General features: G+C 53.2%; 2 protein-coding genes across 2 annotated transcripts; both read left to right on the forward strand.

Moving 5' to 3' along the window:
• The first annotated feature begins 7,126 nt into the window (after window positions 1-7,126).
• Window positions 7,127-9,309, forward strand: IL3 (interleukin 3). The gene is made up of 5 exons (XM_025388836.1): window positions 7,127-7,337; window positions 7,435-7,476; window positions 8,776-8,865; window positions 8,993-9,034; window positions 9,138-9,309. Exons 1-5 carry the CDS (start codon window positions 7,176-7,178, stop codon window positions 9,231-9,233), a joined length of 432 nt encoding a protein of 143 aa, XP_025244621.1. The 5' UTR covers window positions 7,127-7,175; the 3' UTR covers window positions 9,234-9,309.
• A 10,349-nt stretch (window positions 9,310-19,658) lies between these two features.
• On the forward strand, window positions 19,659-22,008 carry CSF2 (colony stimulating factor 2). The gene is made up of 4 exons (XM_025388553.1): window positions 19,659-19,843; window positions 19,946-19,987; window positions 20,653-20,778; window positions 21,588-22,008. Exons 1-4 carry the CDS (start codon window positions 19,685-19,687, stop codon window positions 21,693-21,695), a joined length of 435 nt encoding a protein of 144 aa, XP_025244338.1. The 5' UTR covers window positions 19,659-19,684; the 3' UTR covers window positions 21,696-22,008.
• The last annotated feature ends 5,488 nt before the right edge of the window (window positions 22,009-27,496 follow it).

Raw genomic sequence — 27,496 nt, forward strand, 5'->3', positions numbered from 1 at the left:
TTTGAGAATGGGGAGCTCCTGGTTTTGTCTGCGATAGATATGATAAATGCAATAGGAATGCATGTTCCAAAGCTTTGTATTCCAGGTGGGTAACAAGAGAGTGACAGGCACTGAAAGCCCATAACTTATTAATAACAATAGGAACGATATGGCCCCCCCACCAGGTACCCAGATATTGGAGCCCTGGATTGAGGCCAACAGATGGAGCACCTGCAGCCCCAAACCCAGCGCTCTCTAGGGAGCACTTCTTCCATGGCATGCCTGGCTCCAGATCATCCTTTAGATCATAGCTGTCCTTTCCTCCTGTCTTCTCTGATAGTGCAGGCTGGATGAGGCTGCCTCATTTCTGGGCTTCCACCTTCCACAGGCATATCATTCTAAATGCGGATTCTCCATCTTTCTTCTCTATTAGACTGGGCCTGGGATGGGGGGTCTGCTCTGCACCAACTGGGCCCTAAGGAGGCCATGTCCCTGCAGCAGGGGATAGAAAGGCGAGGGTGCACAGGTGGAGGCTGTGTAGGTCTTGGGGAGAGAGTGCAGAGCCAAGGTTGGGACAGGAGTCCTGAGCTCTCCAGCTGGGCCCCCTCGGTGGCTTTTTCCTGAGCTCTCTGCTCAGGTGAGCAGGGGACATCTGATGGCACCGCTTGGCTGGCCAAGAACCCTGAGCTGCCTTCTGTGGTGACAAAACCAGGCGATGTCATCAGGGCCACCAGCGGAAGCACAAGTGAGGTCATGGGCAGACTAAATCTGACACATGTGATGCCATGGAGAGGGCGGCAGAGGAGCTCGTCACAGTGACTGAGGCGCGGGTTCTTGCCTGTGGTGGGTACCCCAGAAAATTCCACTAGGCCTGTGGGGGTGAGTAATGGGAAGAAGGAGGCATGTACCTCTGGTTGGACTGGACCCTGAGGGCCAGGACTTCCAACACTGTGGCCAACTCCGTAGGGATGAGGTCCGGCCCACAGTCCAGAGACCCCTCCTGAAACCTCCAGGGCTTTGGCAGACCCCGGGCGGCAGTCTTGGGCTGGCTCTCCTGTCCGGGCCCTGGCACAGCCTCCCTCATGCCTGCCCCAGAGGTGGGCACGTGTGCTCATTTCCCTTCTTGATAGCAATCAGTCCAGCCCGCAAAGAAGGGTTCCCCTCAGCTGGGCTGGGTTGACGCAAAGGCCTGGGATGGAATCACCATCTTACAGGGGCCAGGTCTCTCCCCAAGGGCTGGCAGGACTGTGGCCTCTGGAGGAGGGAAGTGGTGCCTATGATTTTGCATGAAGCTCCTACAGAGTCAAGGAAAACCTCGAAGGAGACCCCCAGGATGACCCAGGCTATGCCTCGGTCTACCAAGGGCTCGCGGAAGTGCTGTGGTGGCCAGCTACCCAGATATCCCTGGCAGCCCCTTCTGAATGGGGAACTTCAGAACATGTTCTGAATTTAGGAACATGTCCCTCCATTCCTCCCTGGTTCATCGAACAGCAGCAGGTGTTGGGCTGCAGTCACTGGGCCTCTCTGGGGGGCACACCCTCCTGCCTCCTTTGCTTTGCCCGGCTGGCCTCCCTGCCCATCCCAGCCTCCTCCCATGACCCCACACCCTGCCTCTGGGGCCTTCCATTTCATATTCTTGCCTATCAAGGCCCTGGGTCCTCCCAACCTCCTCACCCTCTGACCCCAGGGTGCCAGCCCCTCAAGATCACCTCCAGGTAGTCACAGCTCAAGCCACCAAACCTCACCACTCTCATTGCCTCTAGCCCCACCTCAGGGGCTGACTTTACCTCTATTTCACAGAGAACACAGAAGCCATTGTCCCTTCCCACCACAAACCTGTGGACCAACCTGACCCACCCCACTGCACCTTCCCCACCAGATAGACTGGGCCACCCAGGCAGCCTTTCCCTGAGCTCTCTGCGAGGAGCCTGGGACAGCTGATGGGGCACTGCCTGTGCTGGCTAGCCAGCCATCTCGTCCACTCCTGGCTCACCTCCATCAGAGAAGAAGGAGCTCAAACTTTCATGTGGAAGGTGCACTCTGACCCTGTGACTCCTCTGGCTGCCCCATCCCCCTCTTTCCTTCAGAATAAAACTTCAAAGAGTCTTCTACCCTCCGTCTCACCGTCACTCGCTCCTCAGCCCACTGCCAGCGGCTTTGCCTCACCACACACTGAAACCACTCTGCCAGAGGTCTCAGGGATCTCCCCGTCAGGAGTGGTTACACCTCATCCTCACCCTGCTGTCCCCTCCTGCCAGGCGGCATCACCCCGGAAGGCCGTCATTGTCTGATGCTGCCCAGGGGGTGCTCAGTCTTTGGGTTGGACTGTTCTGCTTACCTCAGTCCCAGTGATGTCACTTCCTAGCTGCATCAGCTCAGCTTCTCTGAGACTCAGTTTCCTCTTCCAGAAAATGGGACTAATAACAGTACCTGCCTCACAGTTCATCATGAGGATTAAATGAGTTCAGACACGAAAAGAACTTAGTTTCCCACACTTCACAAGTGCCACTCAATAGAAGTCAGCTGTGAGAGCGCTTCCTTTCACCCAGTCCCCTCCACCCTATCAGAACCTACCTAGTCCAGCTTCCTACCACCTCTCTTCCAGAGACTCCAATATCCCCTCACTGGCCACCCTGCTGCCTTGATCCTTCTCATCCATGCCCCCACAGCAGGTGCACCTGAGCTTCACCACGCCTCCCCTGGTCAAAAACCCCGCAAGTCCTCCAACGCTCCTAGCAGGAAGCCTCAACCTCTTTCACCTTTAATAAACTGTGTATGTGTGTGTATACATATATGTATATAAATATATATATAAATATATACCTATATACACATAAAAATATATATTAAAATTTATATAATTATATACATTAAAATATATAATTATATATAATATACTATGCAGCCATAAAAAAGGATGAGTTCACGTCCTTTGTAGGGACATGGATGCAGCTGGAAACCATCATTCTCAGCAAATGATCGCAAGAACAGAAAACCAAATACTGCATGTTCTCACTCATAGGTGGGAACTGAACAATGAGATCACTTGGACACAGGAAGGGGAACATCACACACCAGGTCCTATTGGGTAGAGGGGAGGGATAGCATTAGGAGATATACCTAATGTAAATGACAAGTTAATGGGTGCAGCACACCAACATGGTGCCTGTATACATATGTAACAAACCTGCACATTGTGCACATGTACCCTAGAACCAGTATAATAAAAAATGGATTAGAGACTTAAATGTTAGACCTAATACCATAAAAATCCTAGAGGAAAACCTAGGTAGTACCATTCAGGACATAGGCATGGGCAAAGACTTCATGTCTAAAACACCAAAAGCAATGGCAGCAAAAGCCAAAATTGACAAATGGGATCTCATTAAACTAAAGAGCTTCTGCACAGCAAAAGAAACGACCATCAGAGTGAACAGGCAACCTACAGAATGGGAGAACATTTTTGCAATCTACTCATCTGACAAAGGGCTAATATCCAGAACCTACAAAGAACTCAAACAAATTTACAAGAAAAAAACAAACAACCCCATCAAAAAGTGGGCAAAGGATATGAACAGACATTTCTCAAAAGAAGACATTCATACAGCCAACAGACACATGAAAAAATGCTCATCATCACTGGCCATCAGAGAAATGCAAATCAAAACCACAATGAGATACCATCTCACACCAGTTAGAATGGCGATCATTAAAAAGTCAGGAAACAACAGGTGCTGGAGAGGATGTGGAGAAATAGGAACACTTTTACACTGTTGGTGGGATTGTAAACTAGTTCAACCATTATGGAAAACAGTATGGCGATTCCTCAAGGATCTAGAACTAGAAGTACCATATGACCCAGCCATCCCATTACTGGGTATATACCCAAAGGATTATAAATTATGCTGCTATAAAGACACATGCACACGTATGTTTATTGCAGCACTATTCACAATAGCAAAGACTTGGAATCAGCCCAAATGTCCATCAGTGACAGACTGGATTAAGAAAATGTGGCACATATACACCATGGAATACTATGCAGCTGTAAAAAAGGATGAGTTTGTGTCCTTTGTAGGGACATGGATGCAGCTGGAAACCATCATTCTTAGCAAACTATCACAAGAACAGAAAACCAAACACCGCATGTTCTCACTCATAGGTGGGAACTGAACAATGAGATCACTTGGACTCAGGAAGGGGAACATCACACACCGGGGCCTATCATGGGGAGGGGGGAGGGGGGAGGGGGGAGGGATTGCATTGGGAGTTATACCTGATGTAAATGACGAGTTGATGGGTGCAGCCCACCAACATGGCACAAGTATACATATGTAACAAACCTGCACGTTATGCACATGTACCCTACAACTTAAAGTATAATAATAATAAATAAATTAAAATAAATAAATAAATAAATAAATAAAAATAAAAAATATATATTAAAATATACAATTATATATAAAATTATATACATTAAAATATATAATTATATATAATCTATATTAAAATATATAATATATAATTATATATAATTATATAGTATATATATTAAATATATAATTATATAAAATAGATTAAAATATATAATTATATAAAATATACAATTTTTATATATAATATTATATATAATATAAAATATATATATAATTTTTTTGGAGAGATGGTCTCACTCCGACACCCAGGCTGGAGTGCAGTGGCACAATCACAGCTCACTGCAACCTCGACCTCCCAGGCTCAGGTAGTCCTCCCACATCAGCCTCCCAAGTAGCTGGGACCACAGGTGTGCACCACAACACCTGGCTAACTTTTTGTACCTTTTGTAGAGACAAGGTTTTGCCAAGTTGCTCAGGCTGGTATATAATCATTTTTAAAACAAGAGAGAAACACTACAAATGACAAGATTTATAATACTACTACTACTCAGGATTTTGTGGGCATGCATGGTTACAACACAAAGTCTTGCCTTTTAAAGAAACAAAAAAATATACAGGAATGTTTTGTCTCCACAGCTTTAAATTCATTAAGCTTTAAAATTCCCTAGAAAAGCCCACTTACATTAAAAAAAAAAATACAGCTTTTCTCTATAGGGAATCACATTATTTGTGCACAAGTCCCCAAAACATTTATATGGTACCTTGGTGTTACTGAATACTTGAGTATGCAAGGAACAAACTCTGGGTTCCTGGGGCAATAGGAGACCCTACCGGAGCTAAGGTTGATGAGGTAGTTAGATCAGAGCCCCTCAAATGTCACTGAATCATCGAGGATCTTGTCAAAATGCAATTTTTGATTCAGAAAGTCTGGGCTGGGGCCTGAGGGTTGGCACTGCTAACAAGCTCCCAGGCAGTGCTGACCTGCGGGTCTGGGACCACAGGAAGGGCAGGAAGGGTAGCAAGACTTGAAATCTGTCTCCCCACAAGACTGAGCTGCTAGTGGAGGTTACCACGTCTGTTTTATTCACAGTGCCGACACACAGCAAGTGCTTTGTAGACATCTGTTGAATGAATTGTGCCTACCGAGTACCCAAGCTGGTCCTAAGGCTCCTCTGTGTTGTGTTGAGTTGTGCCTGTGAGACTCCACTCTGGGTCCAGAACCTAGGGCTCCTCCTGGTCCACGGCCCAGCCTGGAGCTGAGCCAGGAGCACATATCAGCTACAGAAATTATCCTCACAGCATGGCCTTGAGTCACAGCTTCTTCACCTGCCTCCCCACAGCCACATCCTGGTTCTTGTCTTCACCTGATCTGCTTATGCTCAGAAGGCTAAAGCACCCAAATTCCCCTGCCTCAGCATAACCTCCTATCCTCCATCTCCCCACACTGATCACATCACACCGCATCACGACCCAGACCCTGGCCTTTCCATCCTGCTCTCCTCTCCCTCCCACCCGGGGCCAATCATCTTGAAGAATTCTTCCACACGCCCCCATCACACTCATCCCTTTACCAAAAGTCCCTACCCCATGGGGTGGGTCAGGCAGGCCTCAACACAGGCCCGTATCAGGGGGACGCCTCTTCACTCAGGGGCTGCCCTCTGGGATCACCACCCCCACCCTCTTTGGTTTCCTGCTTCCTATCTGGCTGTAGCTTTTCAGGCCCATTGTGTATTTCCCCATGGTCTGTGCCCACTCGCATCCCCTCTCTGCAAACCTTGCCTACTGGGCCTGCACCTGGCAAATCCATGCTCAGCACAGACAGGGATGGAGACCTCTCAATACAACTGTCTCCTGCCAATCCCTGCCCCAGCGGCCTGAGGCCCAGCCTGCAACCAGGGAGCTGCTCTCCTTTCTCCTCTCCTCCCTTGACCTCGCCCCTCAGACCATGCCAATTCTACCTCCTAAACCTCCCAGGCCAGCCCCTCCCCCAGCTCCCAGTGACAGTGTCCTCAAGAGCTCCTGTCCTTAGGTACCTAAGCTCAGCTCTTGGTGATACCAGAGGTACTGCCAGGGGCTGCAGCCAGGCCTCCTGCAGAGGCTGAGTCCCACATCGCAGGGAACAGCCATGCCACTGCTAGCAGACAAGTAAGAGAATGGCCACCTGGGGCCTGAGTGCTCTTGGTCACCCACCAGAAACAAAGTATCAAGGAGAAGCTGCCCGAAGCCCATGGGACAAACCACTGGGGATTGGAACACCAGTAATTCCGCATTGGGAGGGGGCACCAAGAGATGTGCTTCTCAGAGCCTGAGGCTGCACATGGATGTTGAGCAGTGCGACCGGCTACCAGACAAACTCATCTGTTCCAGTGGCTTCCTGGCCACCCACCAGGACCAAGCAGGGCGGGTAGCAGAGGGCCACCTGGAGGTGATGACAGATGAGATCCCGCTGGGCAGGAGGCCTGAGTGAGCTGAGTCAGGCTTCCCCTTCCTGCCACAGGGGTCCTCTCACCTGCTGCCATGCTTCCCATCTCTCATCCTCCTTGACAAGATGAGGGGATACCCTTTAAGTAATCTTTTTTCTTGTTTCACTGATCTTGAGTACTAGAAAGTCATGGATGAATAATTACGTCTGTGGTTTTCTATGGAGGTTCCATGTCAGATAAAGATCCTTCCGACGCCTGCACCACACCACCCGCCCCCCGCCTTGCCCAGGGTTGTGGGCACCGTGCTGCTGCACATATAAGGCGGGAGGCTGTTGCCGACTCTTCAGAGCCCCACGAAGGACCAGAACAAGACAGAGTGCCTCCCACCAATCCAAACATGAGCTGCCTGCCCGTCCTGCTCCTGCTCCATCTCCTGGTCAGCCCCGGACTCCAAGCTCCCATGACCCAGACAACGTCCTTGAAGACAAGCTGGGCTAACTGCTCTAACATGATCGATGAAATTATAACACACTTAAACCAGCCACCTTTGCCTTCGCCGGTGAGTAGCTGGGATAAGACTGGACTGCAGCAGGGAGGGGTGGTGGCTGCCTCAGGTCAACAGGCCTCATGGGCCTCTCTCTCCCTTCACCCCATAGGACTTCAACGACCTCAATGAGGAAGACCGAACCATTCTGGTGGTAAGACCTCAGCCCCTGGATCCCAATCCACTTCCTGCCTGGGTGACTTCAGCCATGTCATTCCATCTTGCCTAGCCTTGCTTTCTTCATCTGTAAAATAGGGTTGATAGCGCCTGTCTCAGTGGGACTGTTATGACAGTCAAATGACACAATGTGCATAACGTTCTGGCCCAGCATCTGGCACTTAAGGGTTCAATACGTGGCCACAGCCATGGCTATAAGAATGAAAATGACTTTTAAATTAGAAAATGAAAAGGCAGTTCTAGGTGAGGAATACTAAGGGCCTTAAGGTCAGTTTTTGGTAGGACAGACTCTGGACTGACAGACGGAAATTTCCCCCACGGATGTGCCAGCTTCTTTTTCCCTTTAAAAAGTGAGTTTGTGTTTTCCACCCTCATTGGTTGTGGCATTATCATTTACAGTTATTTTTCATGGTTCCAGTTGGTTGCAATGGTTCTGTCTCACGTTTGCATGACATTTCTTGGGTCAAACAAGAAGTGGAAGCCTTTGCTGAGTTCCTGGGCCATCTGTATTTGGGGCACTCACTGCTCACATGCTGCACCCACTTCCATGTTGCGGTCTCTGTGATTTTCTTCTTGATTTCTAGGAGACTTTAATTCAGTCAGGGCATGAACGCTGTTATCAGCCTTTGAGCTACAAATACTTCCCGTGGAAGACCCCCTGCCTTTTGTAGAGTTTCTTTTTGGAGATATTTTCTACCCCAAGTGCAGAAAGATCCACCTAGGTCCCCCCCCCCCCCCCCCCCTTTTTTTTTTTTTTTTTTTTGAGACAGAGTCTCACTCTATTGCCCAGGCTGGAGTGCAGTGGCACGATCTTGGCTCACTGCTACCTCTGCCTCCCAAGTTCAAGCCATTCTCCTGCCTCAGCCTCCCAAGTAGCTGGGACTACAGGCATGCACCACCACTCCCATTTTTGTATTTTTAGTAGAGTCGGGCTTTCACCATATTGGTCAGGCTGGTCTTGAACTCGACCTCAGGTTATCTGCCTGCCTCGGCTTCCCAAAATGCTGGGATTACAGGCTTGAGTCACCGCACCCGGCCCAACTAGGCCCTTCAGGCAGCTCACATGGAGCCAGAGACTGGGGGCTTGAGGAAACCAGGTCCTGCCTGCCACTCACTTCTAGGCCTGTGCTCTTGGGCAGTGACCCACCTGAGGCAAGAATGGGACTAGGAGGGAACCCGAGAGTGGGCTTGGGAAACCGTGGGGGTGACTTCCAGCTGCTTGTGGGAGGGATACTCCGTAACCTTTCCCCCGTAAGTGTATTCTCTGCCCTGTTAGGAAAAAAACCTTCGAAGGTCAAACCTGGAGGCATTCAGTAAGGCTGTCAAGAGTTTACAGAACGCATCAGCAATCGAGAGCATTCTTAAGGTATGTGAAGCTGTTGAGGGTTTGGGATGCCTGTGTTGGCCCTGCCCTGCCTCTGGGGAGGATGACAGCAGGGCCCACTCCCTTTCCAAGGGAATCTCTGACCATCTGCTTTGATCTCTTTCCACAGAATCTCCCACCATGCCTGCCCATGGCCACGGCCGCACCCACGGTAAGCTGTCCCCCAAGATGCCCCTGTCGTGGCTTGCTCCTCAGTTGGTCATCACCATTATAGCCTGGACTCACCTAATCCCACCTTCTTGGTTTCTTTATAGCGACCTCCAATCCGTATCACGAACGGTGACCAGAATGACTTCCGGAGGAAACTGAAGTTCTATCTGAAAACCCTTGAGAATGAGCAGGCTCAATAGACGACTCTGAGCCTTGAGATCTCTTGAGTCCAACGTCCAGCTCGTTCTCTGGGTCTTCTCACCACAGAGCTTCAGGGCATTGAAAACAGCAGAACTTCTGAAACCTCTGGCTCATCTCTCACACAGTCCAGGACCAGAAGCATTTCACCTTTTCCTGCGGCATCAGACGAATTGTCAATTATCTAATTTCTGAAATGTGCAGCTCCCATTTGGCCTTGTGCAGTTGTGTTCTCATTTTTATCCCATTGAGACTATTTATTTATGTATTTATTTATTTATTTATTGCTTTCTGGAATGTGAAGTGTATTTATTTCAGCAGAGGAGCCATGTCCTGCTGCTTCTGCAAAAAACTCACAGTAGGGTGGGAAGCATGTTCATTTGTACCTCGAGTTTTAAACTAGTTCCTAGGGATGTGTGAGAATAAATCAGACTCTGAACAACTGCTTTGTTACCAGTGTTTCAATTTGATTCGGGACTTAGTGACCATTTTAGAGGAGACTGGTATGCCACGAATCCTGGGTGGCTTGATCCTGCCACGTGGATGTTGTCTGTGTGAGCTTGTTCTCACACTGCCCTCCTGCCACCCCCATTTCCAGAAAGGTGATGATAACCCTAGCAATCTTGAATATCCACAGAACTGCTACCAGGTACCAGGAGCCATTCTCAGCACTTTACCTGTGCTACCTAACTTACTCCTCACACCAACCAAGAGTATGTTTTCTCCATTTCACGGGAAACTGAAGTTCAGCGTGGCTGAGCAACTGCCTAAGGTCACACAGCTGATAATGGCCCAGCTGTGGCTTGAATTCAGGTCCCCGGGGCTCTGGAGCACACTGATCCTGTGGCACGTCTCCCCCTAGTGGTCCTTCCAGAAACTGCAGCAGCCGCCCCTGCTCCTCCCAGGGCCAAGTTCAAGGACCAACATCCCCTGATCCCCACAATGCAGCAGGTTCTGCTGACACAGGCCACCCAACCCTTGACTCCACTCCTTTAAGACCCTCCAAGCCTGGAGTCCCCACCCCTGCCTAAGCCCCCAACCTCTCCTGCCTGATGATTTAGCAGCCCCCCTGCAGGCTTCCTGGCCAGCCCTGGAACCACACCCTGACAATCTGTGCCCTACTGGGGAGCCAGACGGAGTTTTAGAAAATGCAAATCTGACCATGTGGATCTATACTGAATCCTCCAGTCCTCACGGTCTTCTGGACCTTGTCCATATCCTTAGACAATATATAAGGCTCGCCTCCAACTGTTGCTTCTATTTCCCCCATGGCTACAACCCTAATCAATGTTCCAGCCAACAGGAGTGCTGGGACTTCCTACAGAGGCTTCCATGAAGCCTCTCTTCATGCCCCTGAGCTTCTATCCACACTGTCACCTCAGTATGGCATGCCTTGACTTGGCATGATGAGCTCCTATTCCATGGACCAACTCAAACTCTGCCCACCTCTGGACTGTCCACACTGTCCCAGGATGGGGCCCTCCTCTGAAATAGGTGGGTACACAGGAACCCACTGGAGGGACAGCCTGGAGGCAGGAGTGCCCCCCTCTAATGCCCCTGACACCACCCTGTGGCCCTCGTCCAGTCTGCCGATGGAAGGAGGGGCAGAGGGGTCTTCCTCTGTCACCACGTAAGCAGCAATAGCATCCTCTCTGATTCCTCCCAAGTCCCAGAAAAGCTTCAGAGGCTGACACCAGGTGCTGGGGTCCTGTCCCCCTTTTTCCTCTTTTCCACCTTGATCCATCCCGGGATGTTTGTTGTTGGACTTAGCCTGGGAGGAGATATAGAGGATGCTGCTGCAGTTTCTGAATTGACCAGTAGGGGGAGGTGTGTGCCACTGGTCTCAGGGCACACCAGGGTCCTGGAGCAGCCAGGCCTTAGAGGGTGTGGTGAGAGGCCTGACTCTGGACTGGGTTTCCCAAGTCTCCTGTACACCCAGCCCCCCAGCCCTCACTTTCCCTCCCTCTCGCATGTGACAGCTGGTCCTGTTTTCATCCTGGCCTGAGGCAGCATTTGTGCCCCAGTCTCATGTTCCCAGAGGAGTCGCTGCTTGTCACCTCCTCTTCACACCCTGGAGAGTGGGTCAGCAGCCATCTCCTCTGCTGGTCCTGTGTTAGTGACTGATGCAGGCAAGAGGCAGGGTTAGTGGTTGGACCAGACACAGACCTGGTGCAAGAGGCCAGTCGGCAGGACCTGTGGCTGGCCGGAGGGTGGCAGGTGGAGGTGACATGCTGGAGAGGGCAGCAGGCGGGCCTTTTCAAATGTGCTGAGGGCTCCTCGCTGCCCTTCTGGAATAGTATAGACTGCAGCTTAAAGCCAGGTTGGGGCCAGAACCAAGTGGCAGTCAGTTCCTGGACAGGTTGGGGAAATTTCTACATGCTTTAGACAAAAGGTTTATGTTCCCTCCAAATTCATATGTTAAAATTGAATCCCCACTGTGATGGTATTAGGATGTGGGACCTGTCCTTTGAGACAGGTCTATGTGTCCAGATGGCACCAGGGGGCAGCATCGCCCCATTATAAATCCCAGAACCGCCAGGGAAGGCCCAAGTTTCTGCCTTCCCACATCCCAGGCGTCTCCTCAGGGGGAAGGTGGATTACAGCTCTCAGCCAGGAATTTTGTTTTTCACTGAAAAATACTATTGTGGGAGTGAGACTCAGTCTCAAAAAAAAACACTATTGTTTTTCACTGGAGGGGAAGATGGGAAAGCATATATACTCTTTACTGAAAAACTTGGAAATGCAGAGAAATAGAACAAAGGGAAAATTGACAGAAAGGCAAGTGCCTAAGGAGGGCATAACTCAGAAGGCACAACCAGCCTCACCCCCTGACAGGAATCCTTCCACTCCAGGAAGGGGCTCTGCTCCTTCTGCCCTGGCCTCAAGCCCCCATTTGACTCAGTGGAGCAACTGCTCTGAGGACTCTCCATAGCTCCCGCAGGCTGGGGCGGGCATAGGTGAGGCACTGGGCCAGGCCTTTCGGGCCTCCCGGCCATGTGCAGTTGGCCCCACACAGTGCGGTGGGGATCATTACAGACAGCACAGGACCGACGGACGGGCGTGGACCTCCTCGGAGGCACTGCCCACAGGTGGCGCAGAAAGGGCCTGAGAAGTTCATCCAGCAGAGAAGGGTGGGAAAGGCACAGGGAGGGAAGGAGGCAGATGCCCTGGGGGAGAAGGGCATGGAGGTCGAGAAGACAAGGTAAGCGGAGGCACAGGAGAGTCTAAGTAGTGCAGAGGCCACAGTGTGGCTGGGTGCCAGGTGTCCAAGGTGAAGACGGTGCCCTGGGTCACTGCTTTTGCCCCTGGAACCCAGCCAGTCTCGGCCCCAGACACCTCTGAGTCTTAGCTAGTCTCTTCTCCCCATTCTTCCCTCCCTGATCCCAGGCCAGCCCAGCCCAGCCCAGCCTGGCCACTGTGGAGACCGCAAGACTGGATGGCCATGGCCTGAGGAGCGGTGGGTGGAGGGAGGCGGAAGGACAGGATGGAGCCATGGCAGACACTGTGTGTTTAACACCAACAGGAAGGAGCCAGGGCAGAGGGAGAGTGGTGCTGGAGGAAACAGGAGCTAGCCCAGCAGAGGGGGATCCCTGGGCCCAGGAAGATGTGGGACCCATGGTGGGAGAGAGGGAGAGGAGGCAGAGGTGGTGTGGATCAGGGGTGGGGGCTAGGGGCCCAACTTTCCCCCTCGGAAGCCTCAGGTCAGGCTCAATGAGGTGGATCAGCAAAGTTGCTGCTGCCCTCCTGGACTGAGAAGGGACTCGAAGAATCCCCACAATGACCCAGGCACTCAGGCTGTGATTAGCCCCATTACACAGACAGAGACTGAGGCAGAAAAATGAAGATTATTTGAGTCCAGAGCTTCTGAATCCTTAAGCAATAGTGGTTCACCAGTGCCTACCGAGGCCCAGGAATTCTTTAAGTCTGACTCCGGTCATGCCTGGGGTCTCCCCTTGACTGGATCCAAGCCTCCCATGGTAACTTCTGCCCTACAACCTCCCAGTTCCAGCTCCACACTTCTCACCTGACCACTCTCATGCTGCCCAGTAAATGCCTCTACATGCCCATCTGTCCTGTCTTCCTACCCGGCACCCCCTCCCCACAACCAACACACATGCTGGGGGCTTAGATCCAGGGAGGTGGTCCTCTGGGCTCCTCTCTGTCTCTGTCCCCATGCCTTAGGGGACTTCTGAGAGAGACCCTGGTTCCCAGCTGTCCCCTGCCATGGCTGATTGTCAAGGCCTCTTCCAGCTCCCACTCAGGCCCCCCAAAGACCCCAAGCTTAACTCCACCTCCAGCCGTGGTTCATGATGTGACCCCTTCCCTTTCCCCTCCATGAGCCCTCTCTGCCCTGCGGGGTCCATGGAATCCTTCTGGTGTGAGGCCTCCTTGCCTCCTCCTCAGACTCATAAGCCAGGCTGCTCCCAGGACCTGCTTCGGCAGAGACTTGCCTGGAGCCTGCACTTGGAGACTCAGCCCTTTCCTGGAGGGAAAGTGGGCTGTGCTGGAGACTGGCAGGCAGCAAGGACAGCAGGCTGTGGGGGTGGTATGTGTGCCCCGAGAGGGGCCAAGTCAGGGTGTCAGGGAGGGAGGACAGCTGCAGGGAGGCAACAGAGGGCAGCGGGCGCTGGAGCGAAGGCGGAGCAGCAAAGCAGGGGTCTCCTTCCCTGCCTCCCTTCATGAGCACCGGCTGCGCATCTGCTCTATGTCCTGATCCCATGGGCCGGGCCAAGGCCCTCCTGAGCATGAGGAATAAAAACACTGGGCAGCCGCCGCTACCATTCAGAGAGCCTTGAACCAGGGAGGACTCCCCCACGCAGTGGGTCTCTGATCTACATAGGCCCACGTCCCATGAGGGAAGCCTAAATTTACACTCACCTCCAGGGCATGACAAGGCCGGGAGGCTGGTCTGGACCCTGGCAACCACTCCCCTCTCTTTGATGGACAGGGAGACTGAGGCTAGATGGAGGCACCTAGCAAGCCAAAACAGAAAACCAAAACAGAAGCACCTTCCCGTGCAGATATCCAGTGCATCTCCCAACAGCCTGCAAAAGTAGTGCTGCATGCCCTGTGGGGAGAGCCAGCTGGGGCTCAGAAGGGGCAGGCCACAGTCCAAGGTCATGCAGCGAGCTGTGCCTGTCCAAACAGGGCCTCAGGAAAAGTCTGAGGGACAGGTGGGGGATCCAGAAAAGTCTCGGAGGAGGCTCATTCCAGAACCACTCGTTCTGCTGAGAGCAGAAATCCCGTATCTGCCACCTCAGTTCTGAGCCATCAGTTCCAGGGGGATGCAGGTTCGTGAGCCAGGCAAGGGCCTGGGACTTCCACCTGGCATCTTGACCCAGACTGTCGCTCCAGACATAGAGGGCAGGAACGGATGCCCGCAGGACTTCAGAAATTATAAAGGCTTCTGGTCTCATGATTTCTCCTACTTTTGATTTTTAATGCACCTCCTGATGGCTCTTCCCAAGAGGGCAGACACAGGCAGTGGCCCCTCTGGGTGCCTGATGACCCTCCCAGCTGGAGATGAGGCTCAGAGCAGAGACTCAGAGGCAGGGGATGCATTTCCGGCCCTAGAGGGAGTACACTGGGCAAGCAGTAGACAAGTCGGGGAGGGCGCTGTGGTGGGCAGGCCTGGCGCACCCACGGGGTGTTTGTGTCCACAAGGACTCCTCTGCCTGAGTAATGTGCATGGTGGAGTTGCCAGATCCTGAGGGAAAACGAGGAAGCCCCAAGAACAAAGAAGCAAACAAGGAGGTCTCATTGTCCTTGGCCATCCTTAAAAGTTGACATCCTGCCACTGCTTCCTGCCTGGCTCACTCTCAATGGCCCCTCTGGTGTCAGGAGCCTCCTCTTTACCAGTGACTTCCAAATACCCTGACTTCCAGACCCACATGGCCACAACTGACTGAGTCTTCCTGGAGGTCCCCTGGCCTCTCAAACTTGCCATTCCAGGGCAGCATGGGCTGACCTCTCAAACCTCTCTGTGGCCTCGTGTCTCCGCCATCACAGCAAATGGCCTCCACGTCTCTGACTATGAGTGTGGACCTTGTGCTCCCTGTCCCCCACCCCATGGGACCACCAGAAGTGAGCTCGCTTAGAGTGCAAGGGGCCTGTGAGGTGCATACTCCACAGCAGACCCTCCTGGAAGCTTGGCTGAATAGATGCAGAGACCACACATGGTTGAGGGTTAACCACCCTCAGATCCTCCCAGGCCAGTCAAGACTTCCCAGTGCCAGGAACCTGGGAATACCCAGAGACCAAACTGGAACTGGAGGTTGGCCAGGGCAGCTTCCCTTTTTGAGGTGTACATTTGTGGACCGAGACAGAGGGGATGCAGGTGCAGACAGACTGGGACTGAAACCGCAGAAGCCAGAGATGTTGCTTCATGTGTCTGGTGTGGCCTGGAGTGACAAAGGAAGGGCAAACCACTCACAGTGCCATGCAGTACCAGGATCTCCTGTCGGTGATGCAGGAGCCGGGAGCCCTGACTCGGGTGGAGGCTGGACTCCCTACCTCACCGTGTGTGTCCAGAAAGGTGCCCTCTGGGGCTAGGGCTGGGCAAGGGGCAGCTGTCCCTAGAAACTCCAGCAAGCCTTGCTCCTCTGACCAGTTTGGGCTTCAGAAATCTCTCCTAGCACTGGGGAGAGGAGAAATCGAAGCACTGCCTCTTCCCTGGGAGGGTCTCCCACAAAGTTTCCTGGGGCAGGCAACAGTTTCCTCTGTGAGGCAGTGGCCACTAACCCATTGTACAGATGCAGAGGTTGAGGCTCAGGGAGGAGGGACTTTCCTATGCTTCAGGTGTCGGTGGTGGCTGGGTAAGGACAAGAGACCAAGCCTAGGGCATAGAGATGCCTGGATGGCAGGATCTGCTGGGGAAACTCTGCCTTCACCCCAGACTTCCCTGGGACAGTCACAGACCACTCCAGCCTACCTGCCCACACCTGGCAGGCATCTCTCTTTACAGCTGCCTTGAGGGGACAAGCATGCTGGATCCACTCCCTGCTGGTCCAATCAGGTGACCAGCATTTCCCAGCTTCCTGACCCCAAGACAATGGAAAACGTTAGGATAGCAGGAATGGATACGGGTTCAAATTCTGACTCTGTGGTCACTGGTTGTGTGGACTGGGCCGACCACTGGTCTCCCAGATCTCAGGCCCCCAGAGATAACAAGGACCCTCACCAAGGGGTGGACAGGTCTAAGAAGATCAGATCAGCCCTGAAGTCTGTGCAGGGGTGCCATGAGACCGAAGGGACTTTGAGGCCCATTTCCTTCCCCTTGTGATAACGTCTCTCATGATAAGAATCCTGGAGTGACTCAAGCCCCTGTTTCCTACAGAGCCTGTGGGGTGGACACGCATAGGAAACTCCTTCCAGAGGGTTTTCTCCTGTCCCTGTAGGAAGGGGGGCCCCAGAGGGGTCATACCACCCATCGTGGTCCCCGCCTCTGCCCTGCCACAGCCCCATTGGAGCCCCTGAGTCAGCATGGCTGGTTGGATGCTATCTATTCACACTGTTTAAAATACGGTGCAATCTAGGAATGCCAGCCTGTGTCACGGCCTCAGCCCTGATGTCATCTTTCCATGAGAAAGATGTGTGGCTGCCCACAAACCTCATCACCAAACCCATGGATTTCTGCCCTGTATGTGCTGACTTGGGCACCTGCAGGCCACCACTGCCGAAATGGATTTCTCATTATGACTCTTGCTTTCCTCCTTTCCTTCCCTCCTAGGCCCCTGGCCACTGGCCTGTTACCTGCCCATCTGTTATGTTCTAGCCCTTAAACACAGCTTTGCTGGCCCTCAGCTCTTCTTCCTGAATGACTTCCGTGGCCTCAGCTACCACACGGACGTGTACCGCTGCCAGATCTGTCTCCTGTACATGCAGCCTCTGAAACTCCAAAACTTCCTGTGGGCCTCGCACTCTGAAGACCTGCTCCTTTGTCCCCTGGGTCCTTATCTTAGCCATGTGGACAGTGATTCTAACTCCTCTTACACACATTCAAAGCACGCTTTGGTGGGGAGGGGGAGAGTAGACTAATCTTGCTCCTCCATGGATGGGGTTAAAAAGTTCTTGGAGGCAGGACCTTGACCATTTTTGTCATCTTTATGTCCCTTTTCCCTGCTGGGAACCTAGTAGGTGCTCAGAAAATAATGAATGACTGAGTGACTTCACTGTAGCACCAAGGCCTTTTGAGATTCTACCTCCTCAATCTCTCTGGAGTCTGCCTCCTGTTCCTTATACCCATTCCTAAAACCCTAGGGCTCCCTGTGCCCAGAACATTCTCCCCTGTCCTCTCCTGCCCATCTCCTTCCAACCTGGGCTTGCAGGCAGGATCTCTGGGGAAGTTCTCTGGTCCCCTTGGATCCCCAAGCTAGAGAAGGTGGCTCTCTGGGATCCCTCAGCTCTGGACTTCCCCCTGCCGAGTCAAGGTCACACCGTGGGAGGGTCCATTGCAGTCTGTTTCCTACCAGACCGAGAGCCTCAAGGGCCAAATGTGAGGGCCAGTGGGAGGGTCCCGTTCACCTTCTCCCCAGAATAGGGCCTGGTGTGGATTGGAAAGACTTGTTGACTGACTGTCTGAGCTATGACAACTCATTTCTAGGAGGAAAGTGACCTTCCCTCCCAGATGGGTCATACAGGCTCTGTACCTCCCTGGCCATCAGCTGAACCACTGTCTATGGCTCCCTTCCCTGCCCTCCAGCCTCCAGGGTGCTATCCAACACATGTGATATCTACGTGTAGTATCCATGTCCTCATCTCCCTCCCAAGAGCTCCCTGGAAAGAGCTGAGCCAAGGTCTTGCAAAAAAGGTGGAGGAAGGGCCAGGGCCTGGACATTTCATGTTCCCAACCCAGCCTGGCCACCTAGGAGTGTTCCACGCAGGCTCAGATGGATGGACCTGGCCTCACAGTGAGGTGTGGAGGACTAAGGTTTGGCTTCTCTATGCAAGGTCAGAAAAACTCCCACGATACAGGGAAACTTGCCAGGGCTGCAGACTCAGACCACAGTGCTAAAGCCATGAATTCCACCTGCTCTCTGAAGGCTCGCCAACCTGAGTCCAGCAGAATGTTCTCGCTTGTATCCAACCCCATTGGTTTAGGCTGAATCAGCCTCTAGGGCCCAGAGGCACTGTACCTGGGGTGGGGAGCTTCTCCAGTATCAGGGTCACCTTCAGAGGCCTGGAGCCTTTCATAAAGCAGGTAAGAGGACTCACATAGATGCACTTGCATGGAAAACATCCTCCCCTCCACCGTGCACCTATATGTACAGATGCAACCAATCACAGCGGCACACATACACCTAGAAATGGGCACGTGTGGGCCCACACCCCTTTAGCTATGAAACCCAGCCACGGGGCAGCTTGAGCCAGATACCTTGTGCAAACACAAACTCGTGCTGTCTTCTCTGAACTCCATTGTGAAAATCAAACACTTATCAGCCCCTCAAGAGCCTTTAGCTTTCCAGAAGCAGTTCCTACTTCCACAGAAAAGCCTCTGGAGTTGGGGGTACTGGGGCTATGTAGGAAATTAAGCCTGGAGGGCCTTGCTGGGGAAGCCATTGTCCCTGTACCTGAGATGGGTGCAGCCACAGCCCTGAAGCCAGCCTGAAGCTCCTGGTGCCTCCTGGGGGCTACATGTAGGAGTGTAGCATCCACCTCAGAGGGGCAAACCTGCTCTGCAGAGGGAGTCAAGGTTCATACAACCAGAGAGAGGAGTCACTCAGCAAGGTGGCTCCAGAGCCAAGGGTAAGACTCTGGGTCCTGACTTGGCCCAGCCCCACCCTCTCTGAAGCGTGCTGAGAGCGGCTGCAGTCTCGCTGCTGGATGTGCACATGGTGGTCATTCCATCTGCTCACAGGGGCAGGGGTCCCCCCTTACTGGACTGAGGTTGCCAGCTGCTCCAGGTCCTGGGTGGGAGCCCAGGTGACCCGTCAGTGGGGCAGGTCTGTGAGAGCTCCCCTCACACTCAAGTCTCTCACAGTGGCCAGAGAAGAGGAAGGCTGGAGTCAGAATGAGGCACCAGGGCAGGCATGGCCTGCCCAAAGGCCCCTGGGATTACAGACAGGATGGGGAGCCCTATCTAAGTGTCTCCCACGCCCCACCCCAGCCATTCCAGGCCAGGAAGTCCAAACTGTGCCCCTCAGAGGGAGGGGGCAGCCTCAGGCCCATTCAGACTGCTGGAGAGGGAGGGCTGGAGAGCCCTCAGGGAGGCGGGCGGATGGGCTGTTGGTTCTTGGAAAGGTTCATTAATGAAAACCCCCGAGCCTGACCACCTAGGGAAAAGGCTCACCGTTCCCATGTGTGGCTGATAAGGGCCAGGAGATTCCACAGTTCAGGTAGTTCCCCCGCCTCCCTGGCGTTTTGTGGTCACCATTAATCATTTCCTCTGTGTATTTAAGAGCTCTTTTGCCAGTGAGCCCAGTACACAGAGAGAAAGGCTAAAGTTCTCTGGAGGATGTGGCTGCAGGGCCTGCTGCTCTTGGGCACTGTGGCCTGCAGCATCTCTGCACCCGCCCGCTCGCCCAGCCCCGGCATGCAGCCCTGGGAGCATGTGAATGCCATCCAGGAGGCCCGGCGTCTCCTGAACCTGAGTAGAGACACTGCTGCTGAGATGGTAAGTGAGAGAGAGAGTGTAGGCCCGTGCCTAGGCCACCCCGCTGGCCCCGGACTGGCTATGCCTGTCAGCTTGATAACATGACATTTTCCTTTTCTACAGAATAAAACCGTAGAAGTCGTCTCAGAAATGTTTGACCTCCAGGTAAGACGCTTCTGTCTGACGTAGCTTTCCAGAAGCCCCTGCCCTGGGGTGGAGGTGGGGACTCCATTTTAGATGGCACCTCACAGGGTTGTCCACTTTCTCTCTAATCAGCTGGCTGCAGGGGGAGGGGGCAGCAACTGGGTGCTCAAGAGGCTGCTGGCCGTGCCCCTGTGGCAGTCACATGAGCTCCTTTATCAGCTGAGTGGCTATGGGCAGACCTAGCATTCAAGGGCCAGGAGTCACCAGGGGACAGGTGGTAAAGTGGGGGTCACTTCATGAGACAGGAGCTGCAGGTTTGGGTTGCTCACTGTGCCCTGAGACCAAGTCCTGTTGAGACAGTGCTGACTACAGAGGGACACAGAGGGGTCCAGCAGGTCCAGGTGAGGCCCTGCCCCCCTCTCCCTGAATGATGGGGTGAGAATCACCTCCTTCCCTAAGGCTGGGATCCTCTCCAGGTACCGCTGAGGGTGGTCTGGGCTAGGCAGTGAGAAGGGCTGGCTCGTGCCTGTCATGGATAGAGCAGGGTGTATGACTGGACCCAGCCTGTGCCCCTCCCATGCCCTACTCCTGGGGGCTGGGGACAGCAGCAGAAAGGAGTGGTGGAGAGTTCCCGTGCCACTGCAGGCACTTGGCCGCTGCTCACAGAGGAACAACGTTTTCCACAGGAGCCGAGCTGCGTACAGACCCGCCTGGAGCTGTACAAGCAGGGCCTGCAGGGCAGCCTCACCAAGCTCAAGGGCCCCTTGACCATGATGGCCAGCCACTACAAGCAGCACTGCCCTCCAACCCCGGTGAGTGCCTACGGCAGGGCCTCCAGCAGGAATGTCTTAATCTAGGGGGTGGGGTCGACATGGGGGGAGATCTGTGGCTGTGGCTGTTCAGGATCCCAGGGGGTTTCTGTGCCAACAGTTATGTAATGATTAGCCCTCCAGAGAGGAGGCAGATAGCCCATTTCATCCCAAGGAGTCAGAGCCACAGAGCACTGAAGCCCACAGTGCTCCCAGCAGAAGCTGCTCCTATCCTGGTCATTATTGTCATTATGGTTAATGAGGTCAGAGGTGAGGCAAACCCAAGGAAACTTGGGGCCTGCCCAAGGGCCAGAGGAAGTGCCCAGGCCCAAGTGCCACCTCCTGGCAGGACTTTCCTCTGGCCCCAGATGGGGTGCCTGAATTGCAGAGGATCAAGGAAGGGAGGCTACTTGGAATGGACAAGGACCTCAGGCACTCCTTCCTGCGGGAAGGGAGCAAAGTCTGTGGCCTTGACTCCACTCCTTCTGGGTGCCCGGAGACGACCTCAGCCCAGCCGCCCTGCTCTGCCCTGGTCTGGGACCAAAAGAGGCAGGCGTCTGACTGCCCAGAAGGCCAACCTCAGGCTGGCACTTAAGTCAGACCCTTGGCTCTGGCTGTCACCGGCAGAGCTATGCACTCCTTGGGGAACACGTGGGTGGCAGCAGTGTCACCTGACCCAGGTCATTGTGTGGGTCCTGGAGTGGGCCTCCTGGTCTCTGAGTTCTAAGAGGCAGTACAGAAACACACTGGTGCTTCCCCCACATTACCCACTTGCCTGGACTCAAGTGTTTTTTATTTTTCTTTTTTTAAAGGAAACTTCCTGTGCAACCCAGATTATCACCTTCCAAAGTTTCAAAGAAAACCTGAAGGACTTTCTGCTTGTCATCCCCTTTGACTGCTGGGAGCCAGTCCAGGAGTAAGGCTGGCTGGATGAGGCTGGCCAAGCCGGGGAGCTGCTCTCTCATGAAACAAGAGCTAGAAACTCAGGATGGTCATCTTGGAGGGACCAAGGGATGGGCACAGCCATGGTGGGAGTGGCCCGGACCTGCCCTGGGCCACACTGACCCTGATACAGGCATGGCAGAAGAATGGGAATATTTTATACTGACAGAAATCAGTAATATTTATATATTTATATTTTTTAAATATTTATTTATTTATTTATTTAAGTTCATACTCCATATTTATTCAAAATGTTTTACCATAATAATTATTATTAAAAATCTGCTTCTATGTGTCCAGTGTTCTAGTTTGTTTTCAACCATGAGCAGATGCTGGTGGTGCCTGCCTTCCCATGAGGCAAGGAAGGGAGGAAACAGCGGGGTGGGGAGGGGGTGGGGGCCTGCCAGGGGTTTGGCACTATCCAAGGGCCAACACTGTCAGAGCAGAGGGGAGGTGAGAGCCGGGCATAGGTGCGGAATTCTTCGCACCTGGACGGGCTTCCCTGGATGCTTCAGGGCTCCCACCCCAGAGAATGGCTCTCAAGTTCACCTAGAAGTCCCAGTCCAGGGAAATCTTGTCCCAGAGAAGGGCATCACCCTTCCTGGGGAGGCCTGGGGGTTGGCTGGTCACTGGCTGAACAGGCCCACCCTGGGATCAGGTAAAATACCCGCCCTGTAGAGGCCTTGGCCCCTGTGCCCCACGCGCTGCCCCTCATACTCTGGGATTCAACCACTCCGAAAGTAAATAACAAACAGACTAACTGTTCAGGTGAAAAGAAACCAAACCACAGGTGTCAGAATGCAACATATTTACCAAACTTGCCCCCAAATGGGTGATCTTAATCTCTGAGAGTCAGAATGTAAGGTCATAATTTGTTGGTACATGGCTGTAGTGCAGGATTTTTCTGAATTGGTTTTTATTTTTACATGAAATTTTGAATCTAATCAGGCACTTTTCCCTAAAACTCATGGCCTGCAGGCTAAAAACAAAGCAGGCCTCCTCCTCCTTGCTTTGATAGCTGGGCTGAAGGCCTTGTACCTGAACCTGTTCTCTCATCTCCCTCCGGGACTATGAGGAAGAGGATGTGCCCCGAGGATCAGGTGGGCAGCAGGGCCAGCTTCTCCTTGACAGGTGGGCCTGGGGAAGCTGGCCTGTGGCAGATTTAGCCTCTGCCTGGCACTGCCCTCAGTCATGTGCCCACCACCCCACTTGCTCTCTCTGCTTCAGTCAGCACCTGCAGACGGCGCCAGGCCTGGCCAGAGACCCACTCCATGCTCATGCAGAAAGACTGTGACTTCAGGTGTGATTACAAATAAGAAGTCAGGGTGAACACTCAGGATGAAGCCTGAGTATCAGCACAGGGAAGACTGCATGAAGTGTGCTGTGGTTGTTGAAAATGCATGAAAATTACATCTTGCCCAGCGATAAGGTCCTCTCTGTTTTCCGCGTAAGCCAGTGATGACTGATAAGAGGTTTCGAATTTCCTTAGACTCACATATATAGGTACCTCTCTCCACAGAAATGCTGCCAAGCTCAGGGCTCAGACCAGCTTGGAGTCACCTTCAAGTAATACCATGTACCTGTACGTGCTCCTGGCTCATGTGCTCCGGGAGTCAGAAAGCCATTCTTCCCCAGTGAAAGTAGCCACGTCTCCCCACAAAAATCACACAGTAATCTGTGCTGAGATTCAGAAAGAACTCTTGGCTGACAATAACACATACAAGGTAAGTCTGGGTCTCCATCCAATGTTATATTGCTCTTAGTGGCCCTTTGTGCTCCTGACCAATTTATCTGGCTTCCAGGGTTCCTTCAATAGGCCCCAGAAAGCCAGTGAGGTAAGAAACAGCTACCCCGCGACCTTTCACACCACATTTGAACAAGGAGAGAGAGATCCCAGCAGTCAGTGCCCAGGGAAGAGATAACAATGGTGGAGTGAGAAAGTTCAGAGTGTGGGGAGGGAACCTCCAGCTTAGCCAGCAGGCGAGCCTCCCAACCAAGTGCAACCCTGAGCCCAGGGAGAGAGCAGATGCCCACTGTCTCCACTACTCGGCCTGCAAGGCCCACAGGTCTCCTTGTGGGAGAATCAGGGTAGGGCCTGAGCTTGGGTCCAGGGCTCCTTCCGGCCAGGTTACCCAGGGATGGATAAGGATGGGTCAGCTGGTGCCCTGCTGTGCACCACCACCATCCCAGAGCCCCAACCCTGTTTCAGGAGCTCTGCTATGGGGAGTTTACAAAGAACTTTACCTTCACCCTGAAGGATCTCATTAACAAATATGACAAACAGGACCATCACATAATGAAGGTTTATATGGACACGGAAGAACTCACCAAAATCTGCCCAAAGCTGAAAGTAAGTTGCTGTTTGCTCTTAGCGGAACCTGACACATCATTTCCCTGCACCAGGGGCCCCGTGAGGCGAAGGGTTTTTATACACCCAGCCTGCACACGCAAGGTCTCTGGGGCTACTCTTAGGCCACAGGTGGCTATCCTCTGGCATTGTCTCCAATCTAAAAGAAGTCCACTCACTGACACAGGGTGGAGGGTGGGGAGTGGAGGGCTGGGTGTGAGGAAGTGGCGATTCAGATTCTCAGGGTTTCTGTCTGTGCTGTCTGCCAAGCCCCCATGCACAGGGATCAGCGTGGGACAGGTCTGAGACAGGTCAGAGCAGGGCCGGTCATGGACTCAGGATGAGGTAATGGACTTGAACTGAGAGCCAGCGCAAGCTTGCTCCAGTTTGCCCTGTCCCTAGGGCCTCTTTTGGATCATGAGCCCCACTGAGAACCCATGATAGGGGGATGAGCAGCAGTTTGCGGGGGCATGCCTGGAGAAGTGACTGAGCTGCCCCTCCCTCCTTTCCCACTGCTCGGACAGTCCCGGGTACTCCTCCCAGCCTGCTTGTCCTTATGTCCCTGTTCGGACAGCCATGGGACCTGCCTATCCTGCGGGCTCCCTCTCCAACGCTATGGATAGTCCTCAGACTGTGGGCCCTTCTATCACCACACAGCCCCTGTGCCCTCCCTCAAACAGTTGGGGAGGGCCTGCCAGAGTTACCTCCTAGAGGATGGCTGGAAGGACAAGAGTTTGCTTTCATTTATTCATTGTTTTTCCTACTAAGAAGATTACTTAAATGTGTATTTATCATTTAGCCAAGAGACTCACCCAAGAATGGTACTATTGAGTAAAGTCATTTCTCCAAGTTTAAGGAAGCCTTATAGAGTGTTATCATATCCATAGAAGGATGGAAATCATGTAAGAGGATCAAAGGCAGCCTCTGGGCTCCTGCCATCTCCCGGGGTTAGCCCTGCAGGAAATTGATTGGAAAAGCATTAGGAACAACTTACTGCTGGGTTGGGGTGTGAGTTTGCTGGCCCTGGGCTGGCAGACAAGGATGTGGGTGGGTATTGGGGGTGGTGGTGCCTGGGGACACATTTCTGTAACTGACACCTGCTGCTTCTTTAAAGCCCAGGGTGTGGAAATGCTGGTGAGTGAGAGTCATGACGGAGTCCCGCCTCGCAGGGACAGAGTCCTGTCAGACTGCAAAGGGTGGGGGCGATGGCTCCATTTCTGGGCTCCGTACCTGGAGTTCCACGGGTCTCTCAGGAGAAGCATCTGGCCGTGGATGGGGCAAATGGGACCCCACCTCATCTGAACCCCCACTGCAACTCCAGTGCCAGTGGGCACACAGTGGGGGCTCTATCAGCTTGTTATGCCCCCCTTCTCCTTGTGTCCATCAGAACTCAAGATTTCAGGTCCTCTCCCAGGCCCGCCTCCCCAGCCTCAGTCAGCACATGCCCACTCGAGATCCAAGTGCCAGGACTTGAAGATCTAAGCCCTCCCTCCTCTGTTCTGTATCATAGCTCCTGGGGAGCTCGAAATCTAATCCGGCCCTGCCACCCCCTCAAGGCCCAGTGCGGTGCCACAGAAATGTCAGCCCTGATAAATGGCTCAGGGGAACAGGGCCTTTCAGGTGACTCACAGAGCACTGGGCACAGTGTGGGACCTGTGGAGGAGGGGGCCCACACAGGCCAGGGACATCTCCAAATCCCTGGCTTCCTCTGGACCAACAGAGTCATCTGACCTCGAAGTAAAACCTCTTTCTTAGCCTGCAAAGCCCTGGCCAGCACTCTCCTGTGTCTCCATGGCATGACGGCCCCTCTCTGACTAGTACCCCTCACATCCGCAAAGCACTGGGCCCTGCCTGGGGCGAAATGCCAGTTGCTTGAGTCCTAAAGTGCTGCCAGACTGGGTTACAAAGCTCTGACCCCCTACCCTTAGCTCTAACTTGAATTCTAATCATTTGAGGAGTTTATTGGAGGCACCTGGGATTACTCCACAGTCCACATAGCTTCCTACGATCCAAACCTCTCCAACCGTGAGCTTCTCCACCCGACCAGGACCGATAAAGATCCATTTGTTCTGGAACAGAATTGTTAAGTTGCAACCACAACTTAGCCCAGGCCAGACCTGCAGGGAGTCTGCCACATCTGCCCATTGACAGACCTGCCCAGCTGTAAAGCTTCAGACAGCACTTGCAGCCACGCAGGCCAACCACACACCTGCTGACCCATCCCTTGTCCTAGGATCCCGAGATCCCCACTGCTCATCTCCACCTTGAGGGAACACATCAGTCTGGAGGTCAGCAACTATGCCTGAGCAAAGGTGCCAAATCGTCTAGAATATGGAGGGTAGCCCTGTGACTCAGGATCAGGTGTCAGGGGCTAGTGCAGGGCCAGGGGCCAAGGGTGGTTTCAGTCCAGAGAAAGCCCATGATCCAGTCACCAGAGACTGTGAACTCTTGTCCCTTGGGTGCACCACCTGGGTACTCAGAGGTCCCAAGGCTCTGGAGTGTGTGAGGTGCATAGCTGGATGGCGCTGCTGGGACACACTGGCGGGAGACCCCCCACTTCCCTGTCACAGACTTCTCTTAGACGGCATGAAGTCTCCTGACCTTGAGCTCCTGACAAAGCCTGAGGTACCTGACAGTGGGGGTGGGCAGTGTGGATGTATGTCCTCGTCACCTCAGTGCCATGTTCAGTACAGCACGGTACATGTGACACTAGCCTGCCACTAGCTTCTTGTGTGACCTGGGACAGGTACTTCAGTCTCTCAGCCACAGAGTCCGCAAAGGTGGGGTGAACTCCAGCCCCAGAGGCCAGATCAGAACTCAGGTCCACGGTTTTTAACCAGCGAAGGGACCTCAGGGCATCTGGCTCAACTCTGGGGAAACTGAGGTCAGAAGGATTGACAGGGAGCTTCTGGTACCTTTTCTGGTAAACAGGGAAGTTGGAAGGGGCACCGGTGGGAAGGTGGCTGTACTAAACCAAGTGACTGCCCTCATCCCCCTGACAGCCTTAACTCTTGATCAAAGTCACCAAAGAGCTACCTGTGAAGAGACTGCAGTGACGGCCACCTGGGTTTTCCATGTGCCCTTGTTCTACCGTCAGGCAGACTCATATCTGGACAGTGGGGCTGGGGAGGCTGCTGGGGGCTGGAACCAGGTGGGAGGGCCATGTGGGTACTACACCTGAGACCCAGGCAGGCCTGAACCCATGGCTCCCCAGAAGCCTGCTGGCATTGCTGCTTCAGGATCTCAAGATGCTGGCCCGCTGAATCCCTGGAGCCCTGGGCTAGATACTTGGGCCCAAGAAGCATGGTCTTGACTCCATTGGCTGGGACTGGCCCTGGGTACCTCCTTTCCCAAGGAGGCCAACAAATAGGTCCAAACGATATTCTTCCATAGGAGACAACTATAGCAGGCCGGGCCCTGAGGAAATGCTCT

The sequence above is a fragment of the Theropithecus gelada genome, chromosome 6, assembly GCF_003255815.1.
Source record: "Theropithecus gelada isolate Dixy chromosome 6, Tgel_1.0, whole genome shotgun sequence".
In the NCBI taxonomy this organism is placed as follows: domain Eukaryota; kingdom Metazoa; phylum Chordata; class Mammalia; order Primates; family Cercopithecidae; genus Theropithecus; species Theropithecus gelada.